Here is a 21,013-nt window from a genome sequence, read left to right as displayed (position 1 = left end):
CAGCTAACCGATCACAGCACACACTGGCCCAGCTAACCGATCACAGCACACACTGGCCCAGCTAACCGATCACATCACACACTGGCCCAGCTAACCGATCACAGCACACACTGGCCCAGCTAACCGATCACAACACACACTGGCCCAGCTAACCGATCACAACACACACTGGCCCAGCTAACCGATCACAACACACACTGGCCCAGCTAACCGATCACAACACACACTGGCCCAGCTAACCGATCACAACACACACTGGCCCAGCTAACCGATCACAACACACACTGGCCCAGCTAACCGATCACAACACACACTGGCCCAGCTAACCGATCACAACACACACTGGCCCAGCTAACCGATCACAACACACACTGGCCCAGCTAACCGATCACAACACACACTGGCCCAGCTAACCGATCACAACACACACTGGCCCAGCTAACCAATCACAGCACATTTCGTATTTCAGAAGTAAATCATTTGCCTTCATTTGATACAGGAACTATTCGAGCCGTTCGTGCCAGACTGAGGAGAGAGGTGTTGTAATAATGTAAAATATGTGAAAAATAATGTGTTTTTCAAACAACCTAGTATGAGAGCCTGTTCTAGTACACCCCCAAAACAAAATCAAGACTTTGTAAAAGAGCATAATAGGACCCCTTTAACGCTCTTTCTCCTGCAGCATTCCAAAGGGAGTACTTTGCGCTGTGTCGCTAGAGGTCTGCGATATCAGGATCCTCTCGAGACCAATGTCTACATCCTCTGCGACTTGCATAATAATACTCAGTCGTTGAGCGAGTAGACTTAAAATTGTGGAAACGGTCATGATTCATCTGACTAATTAATATATTGTGGGTTGAGGCTGAGTGCGCCGTTTTATTTAACAATTTTATCAATAAATCAAATGTGTTTTTCCATTAAATCAAGTGTGATTTTTTAAAAACACCATTAGCAGCATGAAGCACACAGGACATGTATTTTTTCTGCAATGTTTTCAGAATGATGTGATATAATAAAATGCACTTTTCTCCCAGAGCTAAACTGGGCTGTAGACTTTGACCCAGAAACCCAACACAGCTGAACAGCCCTGATTTGCCAGCACTGTCTTACTGCTGCTTTTTATTTTTAAATTGCCGTGACACAGCATATAGTAGTCTCTATTAAACCACCTTTCCCTTATTTGGTCGAGTTACCCGTGCAGCAGTACAGCATCTGTACAGAGAGAGAATATTGCCCCTCTGTGGCTGCCGCCGCAATTTACCTTTCACACACTGGCTGTTATATGTACAGGCTGAAAAAGTTTTGCAGGATTGATGTACCCTCAAACAAACTTGATCATTTCAATCTAAGTGCTGTGATATCTACTTCCCAAGATGCTTATATTCAGCAAATTGTTTGGTTCTGTGGTCGTTAAATGTGATTCAGTGTGCCATGAATGTCCTGTAACTCTTGCCCTTGTGTTTTGGTGTGCAGGGGGACCTGAAGAATTACATTTCTCAGCATGAATGGCTGTACAGGAATGGAGAACTGCTACAGCTGCAGAAAATGGCCTGCGAGATCGCCGCTGGGGTCACTCATATGCATAAACACAACTTCCTGCACAGGTTAACCATGCAAATATCACCTTCACTTCAATTTACATCTCAAAGATGCACATACATTACATTTCCATTTCATTTCTCATTGGTTTGACGATGCTTAACCTTTATGCAAACATCACACCAGCAACTCATGGCATCGATCTGAATGCGTCCGTTGCAGCTGCACGTGTGTGTGTTTTGTCCAGCCTTTCCTCCTCTGCTCTGGCTGGCGTCTTTTTTTTTCCAAAAAAGGCCACGGCACTGTGAAAGGCAATGTTGCACTTTCATTCTTCCCCTTCCAGTCTTCTGGAGGAAGGCTGAGTTATCTAGGGTGTCTTGCCATGCCGAGCGAGTCTGTACCCTCCCGCATGCTCAGAATACGCTGAAAGGTGTCCGATTGCACAGCTCTCCTGGATTATGGGGTGTTGGCAGACCACCGCTGCTGGGATATGATGATTCTGCGCTTTGAGTGTAAGAGGATCCCCCGGATGGGGCACAGGGGGTGGGCGGGGTTATCTGGCCTGCAATTCCAAAGGAGGCATGGAGATCATGAAAATACTCGGGCTCCTGGACTTTTGGTTTCAGAGTTGATTTACTGCAAAACGCTGTTTGACACTCCCACTGTGGGCATCTGCATGAGCTAGTTTAGTTGTCTTGAATGGCACGAACACCAAAGAGCCTTTTCAGCAGATTGCATGTGCAAGTGCAGCTTTTTTAGATTGCTCATGTGCCTAAAGGGCTGCTGAACCCTTATTGTTCAATTTGTGGGGTCTGAGCATCAGAGGAGAGAACCCTTTTGTCTTTGGTGAGATTTTCTTATTTTTATGATTTTCTGCCCTAATGCATCAAAACAGTACATACTCTTGGTAGAATGACCCCAAATCACTGTGACCCTCTACTCAGGCAAGTGCACAGACTCAACACCAGGTGGCACTAAAATAGGACCGTTTCACTAATAACTCCAGCAGAACTTTATTAGCTGGAACAATCCCCCCCATATTCCATTTCAGTTTTCTGATTTGTTTAAAAAAAAATAAAAAATCAATGTTAAATAAACATGTTAAAATAAAAAAAATCTGTGCTGTTGATCCAAAACTTTGGGACATGGATATTGGCATTCTGAGCACTCTCACACACACAGGAGATGTTATAGCTAAAATATTGTCTTAACCATTAGATAATATATATATTTTAAGCATACAGATTTAGCTTTTTCTTGATTAAATGCACAGTGCAGCAGTTCCCATTGTTTTTTGCTTGTCTGCACCGGTGTTATTTTAGTATCAATGTTACAATAGTATCTACTTTATATATGTACTATTATAGATTTTGTTGGTATTTTAAATTAGATTTTAAAGTTTTTGTTAATTTGAGTAATTTTGTTGTGTGTTTTTGCCTTTCTATTAGTTTTATTTTTTTAAGTATGTCTGTATAGAATTAATTAATTTTTATTTATTGGTTTATTTAGTTTTAGTTATTTTAATATAGATGAGAAATGTTGCTTTGGCAACTAGCTGAATAAAAAAAAAAAAGTTAACATTTGTTTTAAGTAACGGAAATGTTTTTTAATGGTTTTAGCTTTAGTTAAGTATAATAACCCTGTGAATTTTCCATGTATTGCCAAATGCACAGCTCCGCTTCTCAGTGACCCGCCAACAGTACTGTATTTGCCCCTTTTGCCAAGGCCAGAGTGTAGCATCTAAAATATGTAATTTATCTTGTGGTGGTTTCAGTGAGCATGACAGTAGCCCTGTGCTGTGTGAGCACTAGTGTTGTTTTTGGCGGCCTGTTTTAATTTTAGTTTTAGTCTAGTCTTTGTGTGAAGCTGTCATTTTAGTTTTTATTAGTTTTAGTCACGTTCATACTCTTTTTAGTCTAGTCAAGTTTTAGTCAACTAAAAGTCTGAGCATTTTAGTCTAGTTTTAGTCGACGAAAACTGATGACATTTAGTCTAGTTTTAGTCGACGAAAACTGATGACATTTAGTCTAGTTTTAGTCGACGAAAACTGATGACATTTAGTCTAGTTTTAGTCGACGAAAACTGATGACATTTAGTCTAGTTTTAGTCGACGAAAACTGATGACATTTAGTCTAGTTTTAGTCGACGAAAACTGATGACATTTAGTCTAGTTTTAGTCGACGAAAACTGATGACATTTAGTCTAGTTTTAGTCGACGAAAACTGATGACATTTAGTCTAGTTTTAGTCGACGAAAACTGATGACATTTAGTCTAGTTTTAGTCGACGAAAACTGATGACATTTAGTCTAGTTTTAGTCGACGAAAACTGATGACATTTAGTCTAGTTTTAGTCGACGAAAACTGATGACATTTAGTCTAGTTTTAGTCGACGAAAACTGATGACATTTAGTCTAGTTTTAGTCGACGAAAACTGATGACATTTAGTCTAGTTTTAGTCGACGAAAACTGATGACATTTTAGTCTAGTTTTAGTCGACGAAAACTGATGACATTTTAGTCTAGTTTTAGTCGACGTTTCGTCACGTGATAAAGGTTCGTTGACGACGATATTTAGTCATAATTTTCGTTGACGAAAGCAACACTAGTGAGCACGCAGCTAGGTGTCAGCGGTTTCACAAGAGAGGGTGTAAAAGAGACACTGCTCAGAAAAGATGGGCAAAGCTGAAATCAGAGCTGGCATGTTCAAGAGCTCAGTCTGAATGAGACACCTTATGTCTTCCTGTCCCACTTACTGCCTCAGTGGGCATATTGTTCCCCTCTGGGAACAATATTTTTATTTATTTATTTACTTATTTAACCAGGAAGGTCCCATTGAGATCAGGGAGTCCTGGTCAAGATAGGCAGCAAAGGACAAATTTACAAAAAAAAAAATAAAATACACATCACCACACAATGAACAAACATAAAACACAATTTTCTAAAAACAATACAAATCCTAGTCATGTATTAAAACATGTACACTGTTCTATATAAACAGACTTTAAAATATTTTTAAACATAGCAAGAGATGGTAGAGATTCCATATGTAATGTACCTTGAAGTTCATTCCATACATACGGAGCATAATTAGAAAATGCAGAATGACCTATCTCTGTATGAAAAGAGTTTATATGTTGATCTGGTATTATAAATATTTGTGCAGTATGTCAACAAACTAGATATATACCGAGGTAATTTTACCCACTAAAGCTTTTAAAATAAAAATTAACATATGTGTCTTTTTTCTCCTTAAGCACAATAAAGTCCAATTTGTCATTTCATATAAATTACAGTGATGTGTGCGGACACTTGTACCAGTAACAAATCGTAAAGCAGAATGATAAACTACATCCAATTTTTTCAAAACATTCAGAGATGCATGCATATAAATTATATCACCATAGTCCAATACTGATAGAAGAGTACTTTCTACTAAACGTTTACAAGCAACAAAGGAGAAACATTATTTTAAACGAAAATAAAAACCTAACGTTGGTCTCAATTTCTTTAAAAGACTATCGATATGAGAACTGTAAGTCAGCTTATCATCTAGCCGGATACCAAGATATGTGTAAGATGCAACCCTTTCAATGTGTACCATTTAAAGTTTGAATCATAAAATCATTTAATGACAATCTGTGTAAAAATCATGTATTATTTCTTTTTAGCATTCAACACTAATTTGAAGTTACCAAGAGAAATCTGAAATGAATTAAAAGCATTCTGTAAAGAGTCCATTGCCACTTTTAAAGATGGAGCCATAGTGTAGATGATTAGTATCATCTGCATAAAAGTGTACATTTGCTGGCTCAACTCCTTTACCAAGTTCATTTATATAGATGGAAAATAAAATTGGCCCCAAAATTGATCCTTGAGGAACACCTGTCTTCACTATAATTATACTAATTGGACACACAGTGGATAGAGACGATGACATCTTTGCAGTGGGTTTGTATCTGGTCATTAGCTCCAATTTTAAGAAGACGATGGCTTGCAAATCATATTTTAGTTAGGAGTCATGATTTAGGCTAGTTGTAAATAAGATTAGAAAAAAAAAAATCTGGATCTCAGGCTTTCATGTAAAATTTGACGCGCCATTTGTTGAATCTTGTGGCATTGGGTCCCAATCACAGTACATACTCATGTATTTGTGTTTCATGTAGTAATCATGCTTCTATAATAGGTTTATATGTGATTTTTCTAAATTTATAATAAAAATTAGGACCAACTCAAATCACACATAGGTAAAATTTACAGACCTGGATCCCTTATAAACATTGAAAGTGTTAAGCTAAAATGTCTATTCCCTAAATGCATGTTATTGATTTTGTGAATGATTCATTCATAAATTGACCTTATAAGTTAAATGCTTAATTTAAACCATCACAACTTTAATAAGATAAATATATTTTTTAATGCTGGTAATGTAGACAGTATAGTTGATACATCACACTATGATGTATCATGAATGTGTTTTTCAAAGGCATGCTTCTGTCTTCCTTCACAGTGATTTGGCTTTGAGGAACTGCTATCTCACAACAGACCTGACTGTCAAAGTAGGAGATTATGGCATTGGCCCTTCGAGTTTTAAGGTAAAGCTTGAAAAGGCATGATTATTATTATTTTTTTAATATATATATATATATATATATATTAATCTCCTCAGATGACAATGTAGATGCCTGACAAACGTTGTTGTTGTGATCATAAACCGTATGGATGTGATTACATGCAATACACAGAGCGTTTCCCTCACCATTGTAACGCGCTGCTTTTGCAAGCTACCGTGAAAACGTTTCAGCTTTTATTTTCCTTTTTCACCCTGAAGATGATATCACAGGTTCATCAAGTTCGTCTAAATTATCCATCCTCGATCACTTTTAGTCAGCTTTGACCAAACTCCTCTCAGATAGCACGTCTTTTCAAAGTGAAAGTAGCCTTGTCACCTGACCTGAATACAGCGCACTGATTCGCTAAAATGGACTTATCGGCTTCTCTTCAAAAACAACAATGGCGCTTGTCGGCTTCTGCAGTGAAACGTGAACTCACGACGCCTTGAAAGTGGACAAAATCGGCTTTTTGACAAAACGTGTTTAGGGTTCAGATCGCGCTATTTGTGGAGAATAATGCACGGCAATCAGCCCTGCGTCTGCACAGTGCGACCTGATGCAGCCCCTGAAGTGAGACACAGGAAACAGAAATAAATAATAATAATAATAATAATAACGCGACTAAACGAGACGAAATAACGTTATAACATTTCGTTTCGTCTTAACGAAAATGACGAAAATGGAGACATTTTAGCATAGTTTTTATTTTGTAAACCACATTTAGTCTCGTTTTTATTCGTCAACAATATTGCATTATACATTTAATTATAGTCATCGTCACATGACCAGCATTTACGTTGCGGCTCGTCTCGTTTTCGTCACGTGATAAAGGTTCGTTGACGACGATATTTAGGCATAATTTTCGAAGCAACAAGCAACACTAGTGAGCACGCAGCTAGGTGTCAGCGGTTTCACAAGAGAGGGTGTAAAAGACTCAGAAAAGTATGTAACCAGGAAGGTCCCATTGAGATACTATATCTCTTCTAGCAGGGAGTCCTGGTCAAGATAGGCAGCAAAGGACAAATTTACAAAAAAAAAAATAAAATACACATCACCACACAATGAACAAACATAAAACACAATTTTCTAAAAACAATACAAATCCTAGTCATGTATTAAAACATGTACACTGTTCTATATAAACAGACTTTAAAATATTTTTAAACATAGCAAGAGATGGTAGAGATTCCATATGTAATGTACCTTGAAGTTCATTCCATACATACGGAGCATAATTAGAAAATGCAGAATGACCTATCTCTGTATGAAAAGAGTTTATATGTTGATCTGGTATTATAAATATTTGTGCAGTATGTCAACAAACTAGATATATACCGAGGTAATTTTACCCACTAAAGCTTTTAAAATAAAAATTAACATATGTGTCTTTTTTCTCCTAAATACACATCACCACACAATGAACAAACATAAAACACAATTTTCTAAAAACAATACAAATCCTAGTCATGTATTAAAACATGTACACTGTTCTATATAAACAGACTTTAAAATATTTTTAAACATAGCGAGAGATGGTACAGATTCCATATGTAATGTACCTTGAAGCTCATTCCATACATACGGAGCATAATTAGAAAAAGCAGAACGACCTATCTCTGTATGAAAAATCGACATCTCAAGTAAGAGTTTATCTGTTGATCTGGTATTATAAATATTTGTGCAGTATGTCAACAAACTAGATATATACCGAGGTAATTTTACCCACTAAAGCTTTTAAAATAAAAATTAACATATGTGTCTTTTTTCTCCTTAAGCACAATAAAGTCCAATTTGTCATTTCATATAAATTACAGTGATGTGTGCGGACACTTGTACCAGTAACAAATCGTAAAGCAGAATGATAAACTACATCCAATTTTTTCAAAACATTCAGAGATGCATGCATATAAATTATATCACCATAGTCCAATACTGATAGAAGAGTACTTTCTACTAAACGTTTACAAGCAACAAAGGAGAAACATTATTTTAAACGAAAATAAAAACCTAACGTTGGTCTCAATTTCTTTAAAAGACTATCGATATGAGAACTGTAAGTCAGCTTATCATCTAGCCGGATACCAAGATATGTGTAAGATGCAACCCTTTCAATGTGTACCATTTAAAGTTTGAATCATAAAATCATTTAATGACAATCTGTGTAAAAATCATGTATTATTTCTTTTTAGCATTCAACACTAATTTGAAGTTACCAAGAGAAATCTGAAATGAATTAAAAGCATTCTGTAAAGAGTCCATTGCCACTTTTAAAGATGGAGCCATAGTGTAGATGATTAGTATCATCTGCATAAAAGTGTACATTTGCTGGCTCAACTCCTTTACCAAGTTCATTTATATAGATGGAAAATAAAATTGGCCCCAAAATTGATCCTTGAGGAACACCTGTCTTCACTATAATTATACTAATTGGACACACAGTGGATAGAGACGATGACATCTTTGCAGTGGGTTTGTATCTGGTCATTAGCTCCAATTTTAAGAAGACGATGGCTTGCAAATCATATTTTAGTTAGGAGTCATGATTTAGGCTAGTTGTAAATAAGATTAGAAAAAAAAAAATCTGGATCTCAGGCTTTCATGTAAAATTTGACGCGCCATTTGTTGAATCTTGTGGCATTGGGTCCCAATCACAGTACATACTCATGTATTTGTGTTTCATGTAGTAATCATGCTTCTATAATAGGTTTATATGTGATTTTTCTAAATTTATAATAAAAATTAGGACCAACTCAAATCACACATAGGTAAAATTTACAGACCTGGATCCCTTATAAACATTGAAAGTGTTAAGCTAAAATGTCTATTCCCTAAATGCATGTTATTGATTTTGTGAATGATTCATTCATAAATTGACCTTATAAGTTAAATGCTTAATTTAAACCATCACAACTTTAATAAGATAAATATATTTTTTAATGCTGGTAATGTAGACAGTATAGTTGATACATCACACTATGATGTATCATGAATGTGTTTTTCAAAGGCATGCTTCTGTCTTCCTTCACAGTGATTTGGCTTTGAGGAACTGCTATCTCACAACAGACCTGACTGTCAAAGTAGGAGATTATGGCATTGGCCCTTCGAGTTTTAAGGTAAAGCTTGAAAAGGCATGATTATTATTATTTTTTTAATATATATATATATATATATATATTAATCTCCTCAGATGACAATGTAGATGCCTGACAAACGTTGTTGTTGTGATCATAAACCGTATGGATGTGATTACATGCAATACACAGAGCGTTTCCCTCACCATTGTAACGCGCTGCTTTTGCAAGCTACCGTGAAAACGTTTCAGCTTTTATTTTCCTTTTTCACCCTGAAGATGATATCACAGGTTCATCAAGTTCGTCTAAATTATCCATCCTCGATCACTTTTAGTCAGCTTTGACCAAACTCCTCTCAGATAGCACGTCTTTTCAAAGTGAAAGTAGCCTTGTCAGTGAACTCGCGATGCCTTGAAAGTGGACAAAACCGGCTTTTTTGACAAAACGTGTTTAGGGTTCAGATCGCGCTACATGTGGAGAATAATGCACGGCAATCAGCTAATTTTTTTTTTTAAAGTGGCGTTTATCAGTTTTTGCAAATGAACTCTTCATATACAGTATATATATATATGTATGTATGTGTGTGTGTTTTGTTTCTTTGTCCTTGCAGGAGGATTACATCACCACAGAGGACGACCAATGTGTGGCACTGCGCTGGCTTGCCCCTGAGCTGATTGGTGAGCTGCATGGGGGTGTGATCACATCAGAACAGACTAAACCCAGCAATGTTTGGTAGGTAACTCAAAATGATAGTTACCCTACGTTAAGTTGTTTAACAGGATGCACTTTTCCAGTCTTGTGTCTTGAAGTAAAAAACAAATAAATGTGTAAAGAGAAAAGGTAAACAACGATAGTAATGTTATGCCGTCTCACAGCAATCCAGATCAGAGCCCTCTGAAAGTGAGCTCCCACTGCACTTGTGCAGGGTCGTAAATTTAAAGGTCTTTGATCTTTGATCTGTGAATCACTCAGACTGACCAAATGATGGCTTGAATGTCAACCAGCTCTTTCATAAACTTATTAGGTGGTCTTATTACAGACATACCCCTTTTTATGTTGATGTTAATTATAAATATTGGATTTGTATTGAAGTCTTATTTTTTAGACAATTGACTTAATATGTTATAGATTTAGAGCTAATATAATTTAACATTACATGTTCATAACAGAATGAGATTTTTTTTTTCAGGGCACTGGGTGTGACATTGTGGGAGCTGTTTGAAGGTGCAAAGCAGCCGTATCCTCACCTGTCAGATAGAGAAGTGCTCCACCATGTGCTCAAGGATCAACAAGTCAGACTTCTCAAGCCACAGTTGGACTTACCATACTCAGAAAGATGGTTAGTTCTTCACAGATGCGTCTGTTTTTATAAATAAGATCAGTTTCTCTGTTAGAACTTTTTAACGCCATGCTTCGGTCTACAGGTATGAGGTTCTACAGTTTTGTTGGCTGCCTGCAGACAAGAGGGCCACTGCTGAAGAGGTCCATCGCCTGCTCACTTACCTCCGTATGCAGGGTCAGAAAGATGTGGAGGATGACTTCGAGCAGCGCTGGAGCTCTCTCAAACCCAATCCCACCACTCGTCAAACCACTGTCAGTCATTCCTCCTTCCCCATCCTGGAGCAGTTTGATGACGGCCGAGAACCAGACGAGGTGCTCACAGTCACCGAAACGAGTCGCGGGCTGAGTTTTGAATATGTGTGGGAGGCAGCCAAGCATGACCACTATGACAGCCACAATCGCTCTGCCATGGACACCACTTTGAATTACCACAGTATGTTCTTTCCAGTGCCACGGCAAGATATTCAGGCTCATTTCCCTGACACTGTAGCGCAAGCAGAAAATGGCAGAGTCCCGGAAACCTTGCCAGTGTTTGATGCACATAAAGCATCCTCTGGAAATGACTACTTTATTAAGTTGGAGGAGCTAGATGAGAGCGATATTGGGATGGGGGAAAGTCAGGGTGCTGAAGGTACCAATGCTTCAGAGCAGCATCAGTATGTAGTCTTACAGGATGTCCGATTGGATGAATCCAGTACAGATGCTGATTTCTTCCATCAGAGCATTGACTCAAAAGACTCTTTCCTTCAGGACAGCCACATATGGTCCTCAAGTGAACATGAGAGCCCTTACCATACTAACATCTTCAGTGAGGGTGATGCAAAACTGGAAGATTCTCATTCATTCACGGGAGGTTTTATGGAGCTCCCAGAGATGAATGTACCGAAGAGGGATTCTGATAGTGGAGCCAATGGGAAAGAGTCAAGTGACAGTTTTCAGAAGTCTTTTTTAGGGGTTGGACCAGAAGCCATTCATCTGGAGATCTCTGATCAGGAGAGCTCAGATGTAATGAAGCTTCTTAACACTGAGAAACTGACTGAAAACTTATTGTTTCTTAAAGATAACAGCCTATTGAAGGACAAGTCACAGTCTGAATCAAAAAATATCCAGGAGACCATGAGCTCCGTCACTGAGACTGATGTCTCAGATAGTGTAAACCTCACAGGTGAGTCTTTGAAATCAGCCGGGAATTCTGCACAGCTTAAGGATGAACTCTTGGACTTAGTCAGCCCGATTTTAGATGATTTTCTGTCGCCTTTGAAAGGAAAAGAAACAATGGTGCCTTTTGAAGTCTTACAGGACGTCCGATTGGATGAATCCAGTACGGATGCTGATTTCTTCCATCAGAGCATTGACTCAAAAGACTCTTTCCTTCAGGACAGCCACATATGGTCCTCGAGTGAACATGAGAGCCCTTACCATACCAACATTTTCAGTGAGGGTGATGTAAAACTGGAAGATTCTCATTCATTCACGGGAGGTTTTATGGAGCTCCCGGAGATGAATGTACCGAAGAGAGAGTCTGATGGTGAAGCCAATGGTAAAGAAGCAAGTGACAGTTTTCAGAAGTCTTTTTTAGGGGTTGGACCAGAAGCCATTCATCTGGAGATCTCTGATCAGGAGAGCTCAGATGTAATGAAGCTTCTTAACACTGAGAAACTGACTGAAAACTTATTGTTTCTTAAAGATAACAGCCTATTGAAGGACAAGTCACAGTCTGAATCAAAAAATATCCAGGAGACCATGAGCTCCGTCACTGAGACTGATGTCTCAGATAGTGTAAACCTCACAGGTGAGTCTTTGAAATCAGCCGGGAATTCTGCACAGCTTAAGGATGAACTCTTGGACTTAGTCAGCCCGATTTTAGATGATTTTCTGTCGCCTTTGAAAGGAAAAGAAACAATGGTGCCTTTTTATATATTAGTAACAGGACAAACCTGTAGCAACCACCTGCCAGACACAAATGGCTCTTTGCGTTCCCCAAAATCTGGGAATTACTCCTCTTCTGATTCTACCTCTGAGAGTGTTGAGGTCATTGTTGACAGTCCATCTGAAAGTCATCAGTCCCTTGAAAGTGCCACTACAGATACACAGCATATGTGCATAGATGCCAAACCCCCCAGCCTTGTTGAATGCTTTGGAGCCTCAAAGGAGAATGGGCAGTATCGAGGAATCAGCGATGCAGCTGAGCTTAGCTTTACTACTTCTCCTGCTGGTGAGTGTACAGAAGGTGGCCTCACTGAAGGTCTAACAAGTAGCGACTCAATGAGTGATATAATGGAGCTGGACAAGAAAACGGTCAACGATATTCCACCATCAGAAGCCATCGATCAAGATCAAGAAACTTTATTGGACAACCTTGAAACTCAGGACATGTCCTCACTGTTGGTTTCAGATGTCTGTCTTGACCAAATAAGTCAGGACAGCCTTCTTGATGATAGCACCTCTTCCACTCTTCCAACCATTGAGAATTCGGCTGAAACGCCAGATTCATTAGATTCTTTGGACGTGTATAAGGATGTGGTGCATGGACAGTCATTGGAAACCCCTGTTAATAAGCTTCAACCCCCGTACAAAGCAGCTGACAGTGGGTATGAAACAGAAAACCTGGAGTCACCTGAGTGGAACTCTCAAACAGGCTTGAGGGATTCCTCCGAAGAGAAGGAGATGGGAAGTGCTGAGGAGCCTGCGGCACTGGTTCCACCAGAAATTATCATTTCTGAGGTGGACACTGTACCTGATGTTCAGGTGAATGGTGGTAGAGTTGATCACCAACAAGAACCTGTTGAAGTTCCCTTTGGTGGAAACTACCGAGACTCTGCTTACTTCTCAGACAATGAGGAACTAGATAAGAAGAGTGATGACATCAGTGGAAGCGGCCCTGGAGATGCTTCATTTTGGCTCCAGAGTAATAGAGAAGCTGACGAAAGTCAAGGAACCGAAGCTGTTGAGGAGCATTCGGTGTCCGAGACTTCCCCAGAATCTGGTGATGTCCAGGCTGTTCTTCCTGAGTTGGTTCTAACCACTGAGGAAGATTGGAGCCTCGAAAAACCATTGACTGTTGATGACTCGGACCAAACTCATCCCCATGCAGCCCCGGAACATGCAGCAAAATCCACTACCTCAGTGAAGCCCTCAACAGACATCATGGTCCACGCAAAATTAACAAGAACGTATGCTGGGGAGGTAACAAAGAAGAAGGAGCCAGATATGGAGGGGAGATACTTAGGCAAGCTTGATGGATCTTCACTGGAATACGGCACCGAGGATGGGATGGATGCTGATGAAGAAGATGAGAACAGTGATGAGTCAGATGAGGATATGTGTGCCTACCGATTACACAGCTCTAGCTCTGAGTGCAGTGAGGATGATGTTGTGCACCCAGTACCTGTTATCATCTCGGACGACAGCAGCTCCCTCAACCTCAAAGGCCTGCTGAAACCCAAATCCCTTCAGACTGCTAAAGCAACATCAGAAGAGGGCAGCAATGGAGATAATAGACGCGGAGTGTCATTCTTTGATGATGTCACCGTCTACCTTTTTGACCAGGTCTGATGTTTTCCTTTCGTTCTTACTAATCTGTTTTAATACAGCTTGATTGTTTTTTTAAGAGGCTTTTTCTATGCCTGATTGCCTGTTTTTTCAACCAAATAGGAAACCCCAACAAAGGAACTTGGTGAGCATACTCTTGACCCCAGTAGTCAATTGTCTGATTTCAGCAGTCCAGTGGCCTCCTCCAGCTACCTTAATAGATTTACCAACTCTGAGAGCTCCACCGATGAAGAAGGTAACGGCTGTGCTCATTTTTTTCTTGACAGTCTATGGTTATGTTTACACGACAATGATTGTAATAAAAACGGAAACGTTTTTCCTTTGCATTTTTAAAAAATTTCACGTACGAATGACAATGTTGTCAACAAATATACAAAACGACAGGCTTGTAGTTGATGTCACTTGGTAAAGAAACACTACACACCTGCGCACATATGCTTACCAGTGTTTCCGCGAGTCCTTAAATTTAGTTGTATAAAATGTAAGGCCATAAAAAATGTTAAATGTTATAAAAAATGTCTTAATTACGGTTTCAAGAGTCTTAAATTGGGGACAGAAAGACAAAAAATGCGATATTGCGTAATGTGATGATTAAACTTAAGGCCTGCTCATTTCAAATTCAAAACACGCGGGTGTTTTTATATGAATGTGTATCTGGAGGGAACTGACTGCCTTCAGAAAAGTATCGATGGCATTTTCATATAATTTTTGCCTATGTATAATGCACTGCTTTTTGTACAGCCGTTACCAGGGAAACAGTTATATTTCTGCCATTTCAAAAGCTCCACCTACTGGCAGAGAATGAATGTGCATTTTCAATAAGCCCGTCTGCAGACCAATGCAAAAATCGACCAATATTTTTACGCAGCAAACACACAGTGAACTGGCGGATCGACAGGAATCTAATGTTAATGCATGATAATAATCTAAACAATATAAAATATATTTGTTTTAAATAAATATTTATATGGTTTAATATGTTACCATAGACATTGCCCTACCCTGCTCATTTTATTTCTGCAGTTCTTAAAAAAGGTCTTAAAAAGTCTTACATTTCATTTTAAAAATCTTGCAGATACCCTGAATATGCATGCTCATGATGTCACTGTTTTCACAAATTAGCGTTTTTGTAGTTTACACATAGACTGTAATGGTTTAGTTTTTAAAAACTTTCCCTATCAAACCAGTTTTCAAAGGTTTGCATTTTCAGGCCCCCAAAAAGCTGCTGTTGTGTAAATGAATGGCCAACATGCATAATAAGTTTTCCATTTTTAGTTGAAAACGGTGTAGTGTAAACCACCCCCAACTTGGATGTCTTGGAATCTCTACTAACAAGCTGATGAGTTCAGTGTTTAATTAAGGATCCATTGAAAATATGCAGTGTTGGGGATACTCCACGACCAGGGATGGAAACCACTGGTCTGTATTTTAACTGTGAACCCTTTGAACCATTGGTACTTATCCTAAGACCAAAGAGCTACATTTAAGAACAGTCTCTAGTCTAATGCGTACAGAATGTTTTCATTTAAAAACCCAATGACATTTCAAAAACCAAAAAGCTGATTTTTTTTTTTTTTACACTTTCCTCACAACGCTGTCATCATAGGGCCACGGGTGACTTGTGAGCTTCAGGTTGAAATCGACGCATTTAAACCTTTTGATTTTGTTTCCCAGGTGGTGCATTTGAGTGGGATGATGACTTCCCATCTCCAGGGCCCAATTTCCTTTCAAAGGCAGCCAGTGATCATTCTGCCAGTAGGCCTGGTGGGACTTCAGCAGCTTCTAAGTATTTCTCACCACCCCCTGCGAACCGCACCCTGGAGCAGAGCTGGAACAGTCCCTCCAACTACTCGCGCTTCTCCATCTCCCCAGCTAGCATCGCCAGCTTCTCCCTCACCCACCTCACCGACTCCGACATTGAGCAAGGGGGTAAGTTCAGCACCAACATCCACATACAGACAAACAAGAATCTGAACTTCTGAATCTTGTTTCTCGTTTTTTTTCTAAGGAAGCGGTGAAGATGGAGAGAAAGATTAACCAATCTGTCAGACTCATAAATATTGGAGATATGTCATGGATGTCTTTGATTTGAAGGCTTTGATTGCTTCTCAGGCAGCATTGGTATTTATTTGAGGATATGAAGGGGACTGCAGAAACTGAGCTGATGTCTGGATTTCCATGAACTATGATTTGCTATGTTTTTCATCAGTGCAATTTGGAGGAACCTTGCTTTCACATATGCTTTAGAAACTTCCACGCGCTTCCTAAGTGCCATGCCTCACTTGTTTTCTTTTGCTAAAATGCATTTCTTCATTGTGTCCACATTTTACGCCAGAAGGATGAAGCTGAAGTTTATCACTCGACACTAATGAGCCAATAGACTCAAACTCAATTGTGCAATTGAAATCGTATAATACTTGCCTTTTATTTTAACACACTGGATTTTATTAGATTTTTTTTTAATGTGAAATCTAGTGTGACGAGCTTATTTATATGATCGTGTAATGGATTAGATGTCCAATAGAAGCAACATGGGTCTCCACAGATATTTTTGTACAGTGTTTGGACTACTCGTTGATAACAACGATCCACTTTCTCCCAAGCAACAAATCGCATAGTTCCAGTGACGTGATGTTTTGTATTAAAAGATGTAGAAGTCAGGATATGGGCAGCTGAGGGGTTTTGGACATGAGACGCTAGTAACCAGTGCCTCACAGCCCCTCTCCTCCCACATTGTGCTGTGCAAGTTTTTTTTATTCAGTACAAAGGGGATCTAGAACATATCCAGGTCATATTTCACCCCAAAATCAAAAGAAACAAGAACTTATTTAAAGAAAATGAAGCCTATTTTTAGAATCAAAATCAAGTTTTTTTTCATAGTGGCATTATTTTCAAGACAGTTGTGCATATTTTCCCCCACAAATTCTTATTACTGTAATGTGAAAACGAGTGCTATCATATTTAAATTGTAAAGTGTTTGTATTATAATGGTAGTTTTTGTTTCACTGAATTGAAATATGAATGATAGAATTGTGGTAATGATATTAACGTTGATATTTTGCTAAATATATAATTTTTTCTCTCTAGATTTTGGATTGAAATGTGATCCAGACACTTTTTGTGAGATTCATCATCATTGTTGGCGGTAAATTGAACGACATGTTCAGCAAGTAATTATGAAAGCTCTGGCGGTCATAGAGACTAGCTAGCAACTAGCAGATCTTCCAAAGGCAATGGCTGCTTGTAGCATTGAGTATGAAAACTATTCAAAGGAAAAACAAAAGAACCTCTTTAAGTTTCTGATTCCCTTGTGTTAACATGAAAGAGCAGCTTGTAAACACTCGCGGGATGGGAAATTACATTTTTTTTTTCTTCATTTTTTTGGTGCACATGTATTATTCATTGGACCTGAAAGGTAATCGTCATAGGTTGTGTGAATCATTTATATTTGCCAGTCTTGCTGCTCATGACGCTTTTTTCTTTGGGTTGACAATAACAGATAAACTAATGTGTATATAGTAGAAATCAAATCGAGGTGATACTTCACAATCAGAACGTTCATCATCATTGGATATTTCCTTTGTTCCGTCTGGAAGAATGTTGATTTTGGTATGATATACTCAAGATGATGTTGCATAATTGGGAGAGTGATTATTTGGAGAGGTTATCGCTGGAATAATCGGGTGCATAGCTTCTACATCCCCTTGTAATTCAGTACAGTGATCTCTATGTTTTAGACCTGTTGAATATCTGTATTACCAGCACTCGATTTCAGTTCAACTTGACATTTTATGAAAGGAAATTCTTTGGTTTTATTCTACAGTATACTTTGCTTAATCTTGCACATCTTTAAAGTGTAACTTCATGTTGTTCTCCTGTATATAATTGTTTCATTTTGTCTGAATTGGGAACGATGCGAGTAGGTACGAGGATTGATTTTGTAATTTAAAGCTAAAATGTGACATCACGGGTGAGAAGTGATCGAAAAAGACAAATTATTGATGAAATAAATGGGGAAATGCAGGTCATCATGTCCTTATATCTTGTACATTTTAAAAAATTGTGATATTTTTACTTCATATTGATGATGATCATGCCTAGTGTCATTGAAGGAATGGTTTATAAAATTAAGTGCTCCCGTTTATTATGGAATTAAATGATAATGAACTTCTATGTCTTGTTTTAATTCTTTAGCATGCATGTTTCACTGCCTTTATTTACAGGTGCAAGCAATGGTGAGAGTTTGAGGAATGTCTAAGAACACTTAGGGTAGGGTTTTGGAAGCCTGTTTTTTGTTCATTCGTGCAGTTCCGCTAGTGGCACAGAATATCTTGAATTCACAAATGAAAACAAGCTGATGCTTTTTAACATCTTTATTGGAAAAATCTGTATTGATCTTTATTGGAATAAAACCAGCATGGTAAGATCACAGTAGGGAAGTTGTGTCCACATTTACAGCACTGTCTCTGACAATGCAAGCAGATTGAAATAAAATCATCTTTAAATAATATAATCAAACCAATAACATAAAATGGTCTTCTACAGATTACAGAAACAAATACGGCAACAAGAAAACATAACATGCTTAAAACAAAGAGACATCAGTGCATCAGGTGATTCAAATCATACACAAACAGTAATCAAAAGTCACACCCAGAAAAGTGATGTCTGTTATTCAGGCAAGTGGAATCAAAAAATAAATGAATAAATAAAAAAGTCACATTTGTTTGGAAGGGCGTAAGAACAGCAAACTGGGATGTGCAGTCAAGCATGATGAAGGTGGTAGCGACGATGATGATGATGATGATTTTAGCAGCCCACAACATTCCCGTTCGCCTGACTCTGAGTCCGGCTGGGCATTGGACTGCGAGGTGCCACACGCTGGGCCTCTATAGAGTTCCCTCTCACAGACAGGTGCTCCCATCCGCCCTGTTGCATTAGTTGAAGAAATAACTCTTAAGAGTAAAGACTTTTTCAGAATGAAAATATATATTTTTTTATTTACAAGATTTAAAAATGAAAATGCAGGCCAATTTCTTTAATTGTTTGGATGACAAATCAATTAGCTTTCTAAACTTTTTTTTCAGAGGATGGCACAATTCAGCATTAGACAATGTGGGAAAAACTCACCCCGATGCCAAAGTCCCAGCTCAGGCCTTTGGGCTGCATGGGCTTCACTCCCAGTCTGTGGCACACAGTTCCTGAGCTCTCTGATGGATAACCTGGCGTTTTATCGGCTATTATCCAAACCTGGACAGATGAAACATTACAACCACTTTCAGAACCATCAAAGCAATAAAACCTAATAAAACATTATGGGTAGTTGGACGGGGTGTATCTGGACATGTAAACGTCACAAAGAGAGTCCCAGTGAAAGTGGGTAAAGGAAAGGTTAATGCTATAACAAAAATGCAGGATAAATTAATAGTGGAAAGAGGAAACAATAGCTTCCAGCATACGGAGCTGTGCAGCATGTACAAGGACAACAACAAAGGGCCTAAAATTGAGCCTTGTGGTACACCATACTTTTGTTAGATCAGATATCTTTTCATTTACACAAATGAAATAGTAGTGATCTGGTAGGTAGTCTAGAAGAAAGAAAAACAACCCCTGGTTGCATAAGATCATCATAAGTAATTTTAACATGCAATCTCAGTACTGTAATAGGGCCTTACTAAATATATGCTAATGGTAAACTAAACATACTTTAATGTAAATTCTATTAAACTTGTATGTCATGTATTTAAATATTTTAAAAATTACACATTTGTAATTATGAAGTTGCAATTTACTACATTTAAATTATATTAACCTTTAATGTAATGCTAAGAAATAAACTAGTTAAAATGGTATCATTTTCATTTTATAACACGTAAAATATTCTTTAAAGCATGACAAAAGATTATTAAAACAATGAGTTGAAATGTACTAAATGTAAAACTGTCAAAACTAATTTAACATCACGAAGTATAAAGTGCTAAAGTGATTATTTCATTAATGTTATTTTGCAAGCAATCTCAATTTTAAATATACTTTTAAAATTTGAAGTACACTGCCTGTGCACATTAAGCAGACTTTTTCACAAGGGTTGACCTACTTTATAACTTGTACAATAAGGGATAATTAGTCAAAAACCTTGGAATGTGTCAACTAACCGAACTTGAGAACTCCACAATATTGTGGTATAAAACTTAGCAAACCTTTTTAGCCAACTAAGTCTTTTAAAGGGGTCATATGACGTTGCTAAAAAGAACATTATTTGAGGAAACATTATTATTTATATTTGGGTAGTTGGACGGGGGTGTATGTGGGCATGACAGGAGCTAGTAAACCTCAGGAGGAGAGTCCCAAAGAAAGTGGGTAAAGGAAAGATTAATGCTATAACAGAAATGCAGGATGAAATAATAGTGAAAAGAGGAAGCAAAAGCTTTCAGCATACAGAGCTGTGCAGCATGTACAATGAGAACAACAAAGGGCCTAACATTGAGCCTTGTGGTACACCATACTTTTGTTAGGTCAGATATCTTTTAATTTACACTAATGAAAAGGTAGTGATCTGCTACGTAGTCTAGAAGAAAAAAAAACCCTGGTTACATAAGATCATACTTGCAAACTCACTACCGCAATGTTTTTTATTCATCATTAATGTTATATTATTTTAAATATATACTTGAAGTACACTTCATGTGCCTCCTTTTTTCACTGTTTGTCTATGTAAGATTAAATGTTCTTTAGTGGTTTTAACGGGAAGTAAAAGGTTTCAAACCTGGTCCAGTGGTCCAACAGACACCTTACACACATTACTGGAGATGAGTTCCCACACAGAACCCTGAGGATAGCTGGGTGTCAAACCCTGTCTGTACCACAGATTGCCTGCAACACACACACACACACACACAC

General features: G+C 38.2%; 1 protein-coding gene and 1 pseudogene across 1 annotated transcript in view; one reads left to right on the top strand and one right to left on the bottom strand.

The window, feature by feature from the left end:
- LOC107691231 (serine/threonine-protein kinase LMTK2-like) overlaps positions 1-16,922 on the top strand; it is a 45,745-nt gene extending 28,823 nt beyond the window's left edge. Inside the window, exons 7-15 of the mRNA XM_016489735.1 lie at positions 1,474-1,604; positions 6,047-6,131; positions 9,831-9,952; positions 10,410-10,559; positions 10,645-11,440; positions 12,062-14,110; positions 14,216-14,348; positions 15,788-16,042; positions 16,122-16,922. Coding sequence (XP_016345221.1) covers positions 1,474-1,604; positions 6,047-6,131; positions 9,831-9,952; positions 10,410-10,559; positions 10,645-11,440; positions 12,062-14,110; positions 14,216-14,348; positions 15,788-16,042; positions 16,122-16,150 — 3,750 coding nt within the window. The 3' untranslated portion in view covers positions 16,151-16,922. The remainder of the gene's footprint in view (positions 1-1,473; positions 1,605-6,046; positions 6,132-9,830; positions 9,953-10,409; positions 10,560-10,644; positions 11,441-12,061; positions 14,111-14,215; positions 14,349-15,787; positions 16,043-16,121) is intronic.
- A 1,926-nt stretch (positions 16,923-18,848) lies between these two features.
- The window catches only part of LOC107691239 (tectonin beta-propeller repeat-containing protein 1-like), a 25,632-nt pseudogene continuing 23,467 nt past the window's right edge, over positions 18,849-21,013 (bottom strand).

The sequence above is a fragment of the Sinocyclocheilus anshuiensis genome, unplaced genomic scaffold (genome assembly GCF_001515605.1).
Source record: "Sinocyclocheilus anshuiensis isolate Anshui unplaced genomic scaffold, SAMN03320099.WGS_v1.1 scaffold202, whole genome shotgun sequence".
NCBI lineage: Eukaryota > Metazoa > Chordata > Actinopteri > Cypriniformes > Cyprinidae > Sinocyclocheilus > Sinocyclocheilus anshuiensis.
This window is presented reverse-complemented; position numbering and strand designations above follow the sequence as displayed.